This window comes from Boleophthalmus pectinirostris, unplaced genomic scaffold (assembly GCF_026225935.1).
Source record: "Boleophthalmus pectinirostris isolate CB_2022bp ecotype Guang Dong unplaced genomic scaffold, ASM2622593v1 HiC_scaffold_4, whole genome shotgun sequence".
NCBI classification, from domain to species: Eukaryota; Metazoa; Chordata; class Actinopteri; order Gobiiformes; family Gobiidae; genus Boleophthalmus; species Boleophthalmus pectinirostris.
Genome location: NW_026571353.1, coordinates 13,635,858 through 13,650,779, shown reverse-complemented (window position 1 = coordinate 13,650,779; position 14,922 = coordinate 13,635,858). Strand labels below are relative to the sequence as shown.

Here is a 14,922-nt window from a genome sequence, read left to right as displayed (position 1 = left end):
GTTCCTTTAAGAGCTAATTTTGAGAGTTAACATCAGAAAAGACAGGAATGCATAAAACAAGGCAAACTTCATAATTTTTCACAGTGTTTTGCAGCCAAAATAACTCTGTCCATTTTGTTATTCACCTTGATCCCTCAAACACAGCTCAAGAGAGCAGGCAAGACCACTGACTTGAGCCATCTGTGCTATCTCACACAACCCTTGGCTACACAGTGGCTCTCAGACATTGATTGGAGTGTTGAAGGCCAGCTATTTAACACATCAGAACAACAAGTACTGCTATCAGGCTGCCTCTTCTCATGCCTGGTCTCTATGCCGCCCAAGAATGTCTCTTATCTCCTCCCTTTGCTCTGTCTGCCTGTCTATCTGTCCATTCAACAACAGGCTAAACTCTCCCTGCAATAAGCCAGAGTACTTTATGTTTTTATTCATATTTTTTAGGGTTGTTTGTCAATAGCTTTGTTAAACTATTGATTTAAGTTTTAATAAATTTTTTTGCAAACTTCCCAAAATTGTTGATTCTAATTTTGATTTTTGCTTTCTCATGCCAGATTGATATGTGCATTTAACACTCTGAATTAAGTTCTACATATTATCAATCGGAAAGGGCTTTCACTGAAAATGATTGGAAAATGCAGATCTTAAGGATGAATATGGTCGACAGTGTCACAACAACGAAACAAGCAGAAAAATCAAACGTTTGTTACATTCAGTTGAGAGAAAAGCACAGACATCTTCCCTGTCCACAAATGCATAAAGCAGGTACCTTTTTTTCACAAACAAAATACGTCTGTCGTTGTCACCATGTTTGTTTTGGTTGGTTTGGGCTCTTCACCATTGGCTTCGCACAAACCCCAGTGCTGCTCTGTGATTGGTCCGCTCGTTCATGTGAGTTTGTGAATTCACAAATATTGTGAGAATCTGTCTTGCTGTGCAGGGTTAGTGTGAGTTAGTTTATCTTTTCTGTCAGTAAGAATGACCCACTCGTAAAATGCATAATGATAACTAAATATTTTCCATATTTAACCACATTTTCATCATCATTGATCTGCTGTGTGCTCCAACACATAAAACGTTCTGAGAACATTTACTAAAGAAGACATATTATGCATTATCAACTTTTGTGAATGGTTCCCCCCTCATCATTATTTTGATAGCAATTTCTCCAAAAAGAAAAAACATATAAAACAAATCTGCTTGCTATGGTTAAAGGCCATGGGAGGACAGGGCCTCAGCAGTTTTGAAAAATAATTTCCATTATTAATATACAATCAACAAAATGTGAAATTCTGATGTAGATATGTTTTCATTTATTATAAAGCGCCAGAAAAAAACATTCGCTTATATTGTCTTTAACTGTTAAACGGACCATATGACCTATTTTCTGATCTATGTTATAATATTATTTCCTATCTGTGCCGTTTCCTCATCAGAAATTGAAACATGTTTAACACACAAATCCTGTATATTTTGTCTCAGTTCTTCTCTCAAACAGAAAACCCTGATGTCACGTGGTAATACAGGAATTGCTCGACTGTGTTTTTAAACTCCAAACAGCTTCATTAGAATCATTTGGATAATTTTCTAGAATTGCCAGGTTCTGCTGAACTTGAAAATTACCACTTCATGACATCACAAGGTGGAAGAGAGCATTTTAAAGGGACAGTTCAGAAATTTAGACATATGACCTCATTTGTTAGTTAGCCGGAGTTTTGGAGACGTGTGGAGACACTTTTTAAAATATTCCATCCACTCCTTGTATTTCCAGAGTGTTGCTGGAGCTAGACTAGCGCATGTCAATGACCATAGTTAGCCTGCCACTAAAAACAGTCTTTCCCACTCCACAAAGCACCCGAAGCAAATCTATTATTATACCAGACTATCGATATGAATGTCTGTGTTGATAGAATAATTTCAGAAGTAGAAGAAGAAACCAACCTCGCATTTGAAGGATTTATGTCTGAGCAGCAGCAGTGGGTTGTACTTCCTGATAGAAATCTTGGCAGTGGCAGACTGATATATGAGAAAATAGTCCCTCCACATGCGATGTTCATGCGATGCAAGGTTAGTTTTTATTTCAAACATTATTCTATCAACACAGATATTTACATCGATAGTTTGGCGTAATAACAGATTTGCTTTGGGTGCTTTGTGGATTGGCTAAAAATGGTTTTAACTATGGCCACTGACATGCACTAGCCTAGTACCAGCAATCTCTGCAAATACAAGGACTAGATGGAATGTCTCCACACGCTTCCAACTCTCTGGCTCACTAGGAAATCATGTCCAAAATTCCAAACAGTCCCTTTAAACTTTAGAGATGTAGATAGACTAATAATAAATGATTACTTAAATATTTTTGACCTTAAATATAGAATCAACAAAATGTCAAATACTAATCTAGGTATGTTTTAATTTAATACAAAGCACCAGAAAAAAATATTAGCTTATGTCTTATTTAACTGCAAATGGATGAAAACACCTGTGTGTAGTCAAACTGATGTGGCTGATAACTGGTTTCCTTGCCCCTTTTATTGATTGACAGGCAAACCCAAACCACTGTTATGCATCTAATTGAATCTCTCTCACCTGATTGCAATCCTATTAGTCGATCTATTCTCCTCCATAAATGTTACTTCTGGTGAAACAGACCTAATAATATGCACTGCAGCCGCTCGTTACACAACCTGCTTATTCCAATCTACCACTCTTTGTTGTCGCCAAATGGGTTTTAAATCAAAAGTGCCAGTGCGGTGTAATTATAATTCAGGAGGTATTATGAAATCAAATATCACAATGAGTGTAATTTTATTTGCTTGTAATCTCTCTCACCCAGGCTAATAGGCGTTTTCAAAGAGGGGGTTCACACAGCCAAGCATTTCTGAACGCCATGGCTGCTCTCCTCTGCTCCGGCTCTGTTCTTTTGTCTTTGATATGCAGGCAAAGAGCTTGACAGTCTGGGAGACGTGGGAGATTTGTCGGCCTGTGATCTGCGTGCCTCTCTGACAAATGAGTGCCTTTGGCGAGGTTTCTGCTGCTGGAGGTGCTGCTGCTGCTGCCTTTAGTACAGAATTCTGATGAGAGTGAATGGTAATGAAGTCAGGGTGCTGCCAGATCAGTGCATCACATGGTATAATATGCACAACATATATAGAGTGGAGGTTATTCAGAAAAAGACAAGCTATGGAGCAGACACTAGTCGCTCTTGAACTGGCCTTTAGAATCATAGTCTGTATATATAAACAGACATAACTAACCCACTAGCCGCCATGTTCCAGATAGGAAGTGTTCATGAGGGCGCTTCAGGGATTCTTTCAGCTCCATTTCCAATTCACTTTACATTGAGAAATCGTCACCCCTCTTTCTGTAACTGCTGTAGTGAGCCTCATCCTTTTGGTCTTAAAATGTTTGTATTAACCCGCTCTACATGATGCTGCCGTTTTTATTTTGTTATTTTGAACATGAATTCCTATTCCAATTAAGGACCTGGCTCTAAATTCGCTCCTATAACAGGGAGCTTCAGTTGACTGGAGATGAATGCTATGGGTGAAGTTCACTTTTTATACAGTTTGTTATCAGAATATAGGAAAATATATGACTTATAATTATACTCAAAAGGCACAGCAGAGGTAATCAATGAAAACATCAGTCAATGAACTTGCCAAAGATAAAAGGGCAAGACAATGTGATAGGATATCGATCAAACCTTACTGTTGTTTTTGAAAATGTATATTTTAGACATTTTTGTCATACCTAAAAAGTGTTGTCAAGATACATGTCAAACTTGATTTTTTGATTTTTAAAGAATAGACTTGAAACTCTATACTGATTTTGATACCCAAATGATCATTTTATGAACTATTTTCTTAGACAATACAGTCATTTTCAACAGAGACATTTTTGTTTATTATTCCATATGGTCTTACTTTTACTCTGATAAAACTCAAAATGAAGCTGTTCAGGAAGTGTGAAATGTCATCCAGTTATGTGATTTTTTTCAATATCAATACTTGTTTAAATGAGTCTGTAGTTTTGATACTTTAATTAAGGTACTGATTAGAATCTCATTTTCGATGCTTTTGACAACACTATACATAAATGTGTTTTCTTGCTGTATAGATTTTTTGCTTTTTGAGTCATGTACACTGCTGAGATTTTTTGGATGTGTGTGTCTTTTCTTTAAATTGTCATACATAGATTAACATAAAACATTTGTAACGTAGGTGCCAGAGTCAATTTGAGTATAGTTTGAATATTTATATAGAATTTTTAGTATTTGTATAGCTCTTTACAGTTTTATTGGGCCCTATATTAATTTGATTATGTATGTAAGTCAGTGTGTCCCTTTCTGTGGTTTATTTATTATTCTGGCTGGTAGGAGGATATGCAAGTCTTTAATAGGCCTATTTTTATAACACCAGCTTGGGGCAAGATCCAATAATTATACTGCTCATATTTGACATTTAAGATGTAGTGTTTTGTCTGTAAACACGTTTCAGCAGTGGGTAATTTGCAATCACAATCCAGTCAATCTTCATTACACCATGAACAATCAGCCGCTTCCCTAAGCACACAATTGTTTAGCATTGATTTCACAGATTCAGTCCATGTAATTCTTCTAAGTCCCCATTGAGAAGATACCCTTTGGTAGGCGCCAGCATAAGGGAAGATGTTACAAAATTATATCTGCATGTGTGTTATTGTCCTCAATGCAACTGCAATGATTTGTAATGCACAACATGCAGGAAATAGCTGCATATTGGATTCGGACATCCTCAATCTGCACAGGCTAATGCACACAAAGCAAATTCAACATGGTCGCCTTTTCATTGTGGCTCTTGCGTCTTCGAAGGGGAGCTCTGCAGTGGGTGTTTGACAGAAAGAACAAGCACGACCCCTTGTGGCCCCTTTGGTGGAATGCAGTGCTGGTAAGTGGCACCTCCAGCTGCTTCTGGGCCCCTCCTGATAAGTTAACCTTGTGATAACATGCTAATGCCTGATTAATGTTGCAGTAATTAGACACAGCTTTTCACACTCAGTTAAGAGGACATCCTCCAGCAATTAGCCCGAGCCGGAGAGAGATAATTTCACAGAGCGCAGCGGAATCACGTTCCTCCGCTTGCCTCCATTCCCACTTGGCAACATTAAGGTTTATTTTCTCATTATTTCATTTAATTACTCGTTTGATGTTTTATACAGCTGCCACAAGTAATCTTTGATCCAATTAGGACATGCTGATTGACAGAGCTGGTGTGGGATTCAATAAGCCACATTCAATTTGCCGTTGTGACCTTATCAAAGCATCTGCAGAGGACTATGCTCTCACCATTGAATGCCAACTAAAAATATCATAATTTCCCTTAAGAGTAGATTCTGCATGGATGGCACATCTCTGTGTAGTTGTGAGCCTGTGTGCTTGAATATGTGTGTATACCTTTTCTCTGCAGACACCCAAGAATGAGGAATGGACGCATTAGCGAGGAGAGGCCCCTGACCTCAGTAGCCCGCACACTGCCCATTAATGATGCACTGCTGGGGATAGACGAGGCAACGCTCAGATTAGTCCTGCATTAAGGACTCTTCTGCTATTTCTGTTAGAGAAACACAATGCACTTTATTCATTTTAAAAACCACCAACATGGATCTACATTATTGTCTTCAAAACCCATGAATCCAGAGTTGGATTCATTTTATCATATTATCTTAATTAAAGCTGCACTATATGTGTTTTTGGAGGGCAAGCCACCTGCTTGTCTCAATGGAGATATCACTGCTTTGCCTGGATTGTTCCAAAGTATGGCATTAAACTTCTATCTCTATATTGGCAAGCATGTGTGATCTGTGGAGATAAACCTCACTCACTGTAAGAATGCATATTTTTCAAAGTATTATAATATTAAAAACACCTATCATTGAATAAATGCAAGAAAGATTTATTTAATGTCAATCTGTAGAACATTCTCAGTAATGACATCTCCATGGAGATGGGTGGTGTACTCCACAAAAATTACATGATGACAGATGACTGACTTTATTGGGCAAACAGTATGAACAAAAATAAACATTACTTATTTACAACTGGGCTATTCTGAGTCCAGTTAAAACTTCAACAGAAAATGACAAATCTAAGTGAAGTATCATAAGAGACTGTGGTGATTCATAGCATCAGAAGTGACTGATCTGTCACTGTTCTTCTAATGAGCAGCCTGATGAGCTCTTTTTCACAGTATTTCCTAAAGAATTTGTTGTACATTGTGTACAATTGTGATTTGCATTGTAACTTTGACAAAGACCATTATTGTCTATAGAAAATAACTGAAAATCATATAATGTTAACTGTATAGGCCACAGTAGAGCGTAGCGGTTTCACATGATTATGATTGTTGATTATGAAATAGTTTTTAAATTGTGACCAGTAAAGGGCGGCTTTTGAGATCAATAAACATGCAGTCAATACAGAGTCATTGTAAATGAAGTAGGCTGTGCTTCACAGTTACTGTGTTACAGAGTAACCAGAAAGCAGTGCTTGCAGGGGATAAAACCAGGGTTTTATTTTAGGGAAAGGGAATGGAGTGTCTCGTCCATTGTAAGAGCCAATAACAGCCTTTACGCTGTAGCATGTATCTTAATAGAGGAAGACTATTTGCATCATTCAGAACAAACTATAACTTCTTTTACCTCAGTTTAGCGGTGTTTTGGCCTTCACCTGTTGATCCTCTGTGTCTGCTTTGTTAACTTCTCTGTGTTTTAGCCGCCATGATACAGACATGACAGGCTTCCTCTGATTGGTTAATCCATCAATCACTCCCATCAGAACTTGTGAAGATAAGACATGGTCCTACGGTCTATACACCTTTGTTAAATGCAATTAATTTTCTTTCACACTCTTTTAAAGGGCCCATATTAGGCTATTTTCTGATCTTATAATGTTGTTTCCGCATCAAAAAGATACCCCGATTGGTATGTTCATTCAGAAATGTTTAACACACAAAGCCTGCATATTCAGGCTGAGTTATTCTAACAAACAGAAAATGCTCTGTACCACCTTGTAATGTCATGTGGTGATAGCCCACTGGAAGTGCTCTATACACAACTCCATACACCTTAACTAGTATGATTTGAATAATTTTAGACCTTGAATTGTGCAGCCCAGTGTGGGCTTTCCAGGCACTATGTTCCCTAATAAACAAACAACAGCCATTACTGTTTGCAACATGACTATGTTTTGCATGTGCATTTTCAAAGAAATTGTGATTAAATTGTCTGTAAGGTACAAAATGACCTACCAAAACAATCTATTCCCCATGATGATAGGCTATTTTGTCCATTTATAACAATTAATTGCTAATATTAGGCTTAATGTAGGTTATAGCTTAAATGAATGGCAGTTTTATAAACGTATAAACATTAGGGTAATGTTCGTCGGGTCTGGACTGTTAAAAAGCCGAAAGGACCTATGACGCTTTTGGGGACCCTTATTTAGGCTCTCAGACGCCTGGATTCTACAGCTACGGCACAGAGCGTCTGTAACAGGGTAGGATCTCTCTTATTTTATTTATACAAAGAGTTTGAGACAGTCTTGAACAGTCTGAAAATTATGAATACTAGTAACTTAATCAGAATAAAAGTTGTGGTGTGACTTGAATGGTCCAGGCTGGGACATGCCCCTCCTCCATCAGCTGATGACGGTAAATAATGTCAAAGCAGGAAGTGTGTCTGGAGCGAGCTGAAACATGAGGAAAACAACTCTTTACGTACACTGTTATTGTAGCAAAAACGACAGAGTTTGACGACAAGGCAAGTGTATTTGATGTGGTCAATTTAAATGTGTGATCAGTGAAGAAAAACGCGTTATTCCAGTGTATTTCGGGATGCACATTTAGCGGCTAACGCACCGTTAGCACTGGCTCCGTGGCTGCATTACTTTGTATTGAACAAAGTTTGGCTCAGGAGAGCGCCGATGTCCCAGTGGCAAGAAACGGTTATTTGATTTAAGCGATGGTGCTTGGTTGGTAACATTAACATATCTTTTAGGTTGAGTTTGTTTCAGATCTAAATGAAGAATGGATGCTAAATGATTATCACGTGTCTATAATTATTTTACAAGTTTCACTTTTTTTTACTTCAGGAATTCCACTGTCTGGAAGACAATTGAAGATGGACGAAAGTGACAAAATATTTGATGATATAAAAGGAGTCCCAGTCTGTCGAGCTAACCATGTGGAAACAGGTCGACCGTGGGGGAAGCTTATTAAAGTGGACACCAGTGATGAAGTTCTGCTGATCAACAGGGAGAACACAGTTGGCCGTAAAAGAGGTATAAGATTTTAAAATGTGTCTATTACGTGGCTACATGTGAAATTTCCCTGCTGATCAGCTATGTCAGAGACAAAGCAAAAAGTGTGTGCTGTGTAGACATGACTGTCAGTGTCTGGACCAGCCTCCCCCTTTAAAACACAAAGCTTTCTTTAGTGCTCCAATCTTAGACAGCCCCTTGTGATGATAACAAAAGGCGCCCATTGAGAACATGTGTGCAGAATATTAAGTAGTTTTTTGTATGGCTATGCCTAAGAAAAGTCTAGGCCTATATTTCCCCACCAGTCGGCTTTGTTCAGTACTTTGCAGTCTACCTTATATGCAAAGTGAGGAGATTTAATTAGTGCGTCAGGGCAGTTTAAGATTTAAAGAGTTCAGAGGCGTTTTAGTTTTGTGTGATTTTACATATTCCAATCAACCAAAGAAATTTTTTTTAAATGATTTCTGATTGTTTCACAGGCTGTGATCTGTCATTTCCATCAAATAAGCTGGTGTCAGGCGAGCACTGCAAGATAGCTCTTGACGAAAGCTCAGGTTTAGTTTGGCTTGAAGACACAAGGTATGCTAACATGTACTCAGTATTATATATATATAATATCAAATTCTGAGTGTCTATTTACACATATTTTGTAACTTAAACTTAATGGGTGACATTGCTTCTTGTAGCACTAATGGCACTGTGATCAACATGTCAAAACTGGTTAGAAAACAAACCCATGTTCTGCAACATGGAGATATCATCCACTTTGTGTACAGAAAAAGTGAACCACAAGAAAGTGAGTTATCAAGTATATATTACAAGTACATTACATTTGAGTAGCCATTTTTGCTTAAAGTTTTAACTCAAAACCCAAATGTTTTACTTACAATTGTAACTACTACTCTTCTAGATGTTGCGTATGCCTTTCACTTAATTAATTCAGAGCAAGAAGCTTCCCACAATACATCTGGTAAATAGACAATGACTATCAAACTTGCACTGTTTAATTTTGTAAATTTCTAACAATTGTATTTACTTATTTTACAGATCTCTCAGCTCCTGTCCCACACTCCGACGTGACCCTCTCTGTTCCACCTGTGTTACTCACAAAACCTCCACAGGGTTTGACCCAAGAAGAGCAACTGCCTTCTACCTCCACGTCTCAGTACTGCATCAGGAGCACTGCATCTGTGCAGGGTTCAACCTCCCACACCGGCACTGGTAAGGTTACATTTCCCATTCTGTTTTTGTTGTTGAAATGGTACTAAGTATTATTTCAGAGTTGGAATATTACAGTTTTCAGAAAAAGTGGTTCTCATTTGGCAAGAGACTTAAATTTTGCCTTTATAATAAAGGAATGATTGTGATTGTGGTAACCGATGTATATTCACAGAAAGGCCTGTGTCAACAGGTTTTGTAAGAAATCTTTATAGTCTTCATAATTATGTCTATTTCCATTCACAAGGTCAACAAAAGGAGGACCCTGTCTCAGCACAAGATAATAACAATGACCACTTGGAGCCTGAATGCAAAAGGAGGAAAACTAATCATGGTAAATGCTCAGTATTCATTTATAATATATTTTTTCTATTGTAACACACTTATTTACAAACAACATTATGCAGGCTCACTGCAAAGGGCTGAAGTATCAGGACCAAGCACACAAGGGAATGCTGATGTTGGGTCTAAACCACAAGCACAAGCAAAGAAGACTGATATAATGGAAGAATCACTGACTTGTATTATTTGCCAAGACATATTATACGACTGTATTAGGTGAGACTCGTGAGTTTGTCTAATTGTTCACTGCAAAGAGTGAATATTTCCATGAGTTCATTTAGTGAATTCTTTGTAATATAAATCTTTATATAAATTTGACATGTTGAGATAAAATAGGCTTCGATTTTCTATATTATGTGACATTTCTCACCTCATGCACTTGGTATTGGCACTGTATTCAAACCAGTTTGAAATACTTAAAGGTTATTACATAACCTTTCTGTTGGAGGCTCCGTCACATGCTTGTCTTTATGGAGAAAATGTAAATGTTTTAAATATACTCATACAAACATATTAATAAGTAATAATAACTCATTAAGTTATTCATTTGTACTGTCAAGACCTTGTACATTGTATAAGCATTTATTTTTTTTTTTTTTTTATGAAGAAGGTGATGAATTCAAAACTCTTTATTTCCCAGTTTACAGCCTTGTATGCACACATTTTGTGCTGCCTGCTACTCGGGTTGGATGGAGCGTTCTTCTCTTTGCCCCACCTGTCGCTGTCCTGTGGAGAGGATCTGCAAAAACCACATCCTCAACAATTTGGTGGAAGCATACCTCAGTCAGCACCCAGGTTTGTATGAATTTTGTATTACTTTTTTTTAGGATTTTGGTGGATGATAATCTGCACTAATAAATTGACTGAATAATCAGTGCAGTTCTTCCACAGAGAAGAACCGCAGTGAAGAGGACCTAAAAAGCATGGACAGTCGTAATAAGATTACTCAGGACATGTGGCAGCCCAAAGTGGAGCGCTCTTTTTCTGATGAGGAGGGCAGCTCAGATTACCTTTATGATTTTTCTGACAATGACAGTGATTCTTCAGATAACAGGTAAGGCCTTAGTTTCATATTTATTAATCACTTATGGATAAAATGCAGACGGCTACTTGAATGGATAAGATTTAAATTAGTATAGAATAAAATAAAAAGAACAAAAACATGAAAATCACAGGATGCCAGGAGTTGCTTATTTGATTAGATTTATGGATTAGATTAATGGAGACCAACTATGTAATCCCAAATAGTCCATCAAAGTACAGACCCATTCTGATGAATTTGGATGTGCTTTCTATCCACAGCCAGCCTTTAGTGATGTGCAGACAGTGTCCTGGATACAGGAGTGAGGTCAGTCAGGTGCTGCTGACCCCAGGTTCCAGCTACTGGCTCCCAGGTTTGTCTGTTCCACTCACTCCTTTGCCCTTACCCACTGTGCCCAAGCCCCCTCTCCAGGAAGGGCTGACAAATAGTAGCTGTGAGCAGCCCTCTACATCTGCTGATGCGTCATCAGGTAAATTTAACTACTATTTATTTTATCGTTTACATTTTTCTAGTTGTAGACATGTACTCTGCTTTCTCTACAGATCCTGTGGCTTCTCAGCAGTATTCCTGTCCCCCTTATGCCTCACATCTGATCTGTACCTGCTGCCTCCAGCCAATGCCAGATAGGCAAAATACACAAAACCAACAGAAGTTGTTTGCTCAGCAATGTGAGTTACTTTGGAAAAGAACAATTATTACAAACAAAATGGCTTGTGTGCTGTGGACATGCACTTTTAACATTTATAAATGTGTTTACTCTGAAGGTTCCATTTGTCTGCGCTACTTTTGTCACATGTACTGGGGGTGTCCGAGGGTTGGCTGTCAGGGCTGCCTGGCCCGATTCAGTGGTATGTATCTACAACTAAATGGCCTTGGAGACAATCTCACGATATATATATTTTTTTTTTTATTGAAATTTTTGCAGATCTGAATCTGACAGATAAATCTTTGGATGGTGTACTGAACAACAATAATTATGAATCAGAAGTACTTCAGGTATTTACTGAACTTTGTTTTAAATAAGTTTTACGAGGTGCTATGGCTATTGATATACCTTTTTGTTCATGTACTCCAGAATTACCTGTCTGTAAGAGGAAAGACATGGAGAGATGTGCTGCAGGAGTCTCTGCAGGGTCTGCAGCAGGGCAGCTACACTCTGACAGGTGACACCCGTCAACACTGAAGAGACGGTGAGGGCAGTGCTTACAATTTGTTTGTCATCATGTTTTCAGATCGACGGATCTCTGCGAACACTGTAATATGCTACTGCTGTGGTCTGCGTACCTTCAAGGAGCTGGCCTACAAGTACAGACAAAACATCCCTCAATCTGATCTCCCCGGTACAGAAACCTTTTCTAAGATATAGTTCTGTGCATCAACACTGTGTAATGTGTATGTGTGTGGATTTTATACGGACTAATGTTCTTCTTACTTCAGCTGCTGTAACGTCTCGCCCTGATTGTTACTGGGGTCGTAACTGCCGTACGCAGGTGAAAGCTCATCATGCAATGTAAGTATTTCATATCCAATTCACTGAAATTCTCACCAGCTTGTTCCTTCTTGGATTTCCAGTACCCAAATCATGACAAAACCACTGTATTGTTTCTACCATTTATTGTGTATATGCTCTTTATTTTCATGGTCACTAGGAGGAGCCATTGTATAAACTTTACATTATCTGGGTCTCATTCTTGTTTTCCAGGAAATTTAACCACATTTGTGAGCAGACACGATTTAAAAACTGAAGGAGTTCAATGTCTTCCATTATTACTTTGATGTTGTATGTTATGCAATGATTTTATTGTGTTCTTACTTTTGAGTAGTTAGTCTTATGTCATGCAAAACCTTATGCAGCTACAATCAGTGCTCATTTGTAACTCACTTTGAATGTCTATTGTTTTATTTGACATTGGGTTGTATAGAATATTTCTACGCACAAAAATGTAAACTTTATTTGTTAAACATCTGCACATCAGCCTTGTTCAGGTAGCGTCAGTTTTGACTAAAACTACCTCCTTTAAGAGTTTTAAAACACTGTATCAAAATTTGTCCTTCATCCTTAAAATCTGATAGCCTATACAGGTGGTTTTCTGGGATAATTCTAAGAGCATTGCTAATCATATTTTAATATGATATTGTAGGAAGATTATTTTTTCCAATAGATGTGTTATTATAATTAAAATGATAATTATTCCTCATTGGTGAACAAGCAGTAACATTCATGTTATCTTTTTGCATAAAAAATGCAAATGAACATGCAGTGCTTTAAATTAAGTGCTTAGAGGACTGGTAGGGATGCGAGTGCATCACTGGGTCAAAAATTGTGTAAAAAACGGATTCTTCTGCCTACCAGTACAGCTCTTTTTAAGGCAAGTTTCTTTAAATAACACTTTTTTCAGTTTGTCAGTGTATATCCTCAATTAATTCTAGTTTATCAGACCATTTCCTTCAGACTGAAAATTACTGTCTTAGTTAAAACGTCTCGATTTCATGATAGCTTTTTTTTTCAGTTATGTGATCCTGCTGAAAAAAAATCTTCAGTTTCCTTAGTTTTTCCAGGGCATTACTGTGTTCCCATGCAGGAGCAAAAAGCAATGTCAAAGCCTATACATACTCAAGTAGATTCATAATCCCATGTGATGTTTGTAAAGGATTTCATGTCTGCAGGAAGGGGACCACTGTGTGGTAATGCTGTAAGAGGGAATGGGGCCTCTGTTATATTCTTTACTCTGGATAATCATCTTCAAGGTGATTAAAGAAGTGTTAAGGGAACACTTTCTCAGAAAACTCATGGTTAAGTAGGCACAGTTGTGACGCAAAGCACTGACTCCCTGTGGCCTCTGGGGATCAGTTGACAGTATTGACTTGTTTGAATGCTGCTACACATCTCTTTTTAAAGGTAATAACTCTTTAGCAGAATTGTCATCCATATCTTGATTTTACACTTGTGGGACTGATCATTTGGTCCTTTGACATAGAAAAATGCATTTTGAAGAGCCATACATACAACTTAGACTATCATCAAGTGTCAGACAAGAAATATGTACGATCAGCCTTGAAACGCTGGCATTATTTTCATAATGTCATATATTTCCTTATTTTATTCATCTTAGTATTTTTTTTTTTTTTTTAAATTACATTTTTGTTTAATGTTAGAGGGTATGGGAATAATTGCAAGTGATTTGTAGCAAACCGGCAGGAAAACCCACCTTTTTTTTATTGTTTTTGGTCAATAACATAAGAAATTAAATCTTTATTAGAAATTTAGTATGTATAGTATTTTGTTAGTATATTAGACATTACTTTGAGGAGTTAACTTGAAGATGTCCTTTCTAACTGGCCCTTCACTGCCCTGTCTCAAGTTGTAGTCGAATTACAGATTTGCAGTGTAAGCTCAATCTAGGTTTTTCCCATTCTATCTTAGTGGGTCCACAGTGGCATTCCTTAGCAGCTCAGGTCCAGAGCACAAGCCCGAGCCGATCCCCTCAATGTAGTGGCTCAGTTTTAATGATTCCCTACAGGAGGTCTGGGCACTATAAGCCAACAACAGTCCCACGCCGCTCCAATCAGGCACCAGGTCTAAAGAGGCTTTATGCATTCTCCCCAACGTGAGGGAATAGGGTTCATGTTGTATACTAAAGCAAATATTTACTCTTATTGTATGCATCCTGTGAAAATATGGATGCCATGAAAACTATTCAATCAATGCACTATTAAATTGTTCAGATGATTATGTTGTAGTTTAGGAATATGCAGACTTATTTTTACTTGATTTTGCAAAAAAAAAATGTATTTACCCATTTTTTTCCCTCTTTATAAAAGAAATAAAATATTTGCCTGTGACTGACTACTAGTTGTGTGTCTTGATATCTTGCATAACGTTTTCCTTGTCTGATCTGATGTAGGCTAACACTTGAGAATGCCCTGAATACAGTGAATAGTGAGAAATTAATTAGGTAATAAATCAAGTTTATAATTTTATCAGAAACTATTTTCATTAACTTGAAGCAATTACTACAGTACA

General features: G+C 37.6%; 1 protein-coding gene across 2 annotated transcripts; it reads left to right on the top strand.

Moving 5' to 3' along the window:
- Window positions 1–7,676: 7,676 nt before the first annotated feature.
- chfr (checkpoint with forkhead and ring finger domains, E3 ubiquitin protein ligase) lies at window positions 7,677–14,745 on the top strand. Of its 2 annotated transcripts, none has more exons than XM_055161894.1 (18): window positions 7,677–7,797; window positions 8,129–8,317; window positions 8,776–8,875; window positions 8,983–9,092; window positions 9,207–9,266; window positions 9,353–9,517; window positions 9,762–9,848; window positions 9,922–10,072; window positions 10,497–10,651; window positions 10,748–10,910; window positions 11,159–11,367; window positions 11,441–11,566; window positions 11,663–11,746; window positions 11,824–11,894; window positions 11,974–12,061; window positions 12,131–12,238; window positions 12,336–12,408; window positions 12,601–14,745. In XM_055161894.1, exons 2-18 carry the CDS (start codon window positions 8,158–8,160, stop codon window positions 12,641–12,643), a joined length of 1,953 nt encoding a protein of 650 aa, XP_055017869.1. In that variant the 5' UTR covers window positions 7,677–7,797; window positions 8,129–8,157; the 3' UTR covers window positions 12,644–14,745. The 2 variants fall into 2 exon arrangements, with proteins under 2 accessions (XP_055017869.1, XP_020783972.1); XM_020928313.2 differs by having other exon boundaries at window positions 9,344–9,517.
- Window positions 14,746–14,922: the final 177 nt, after the last annotated feature.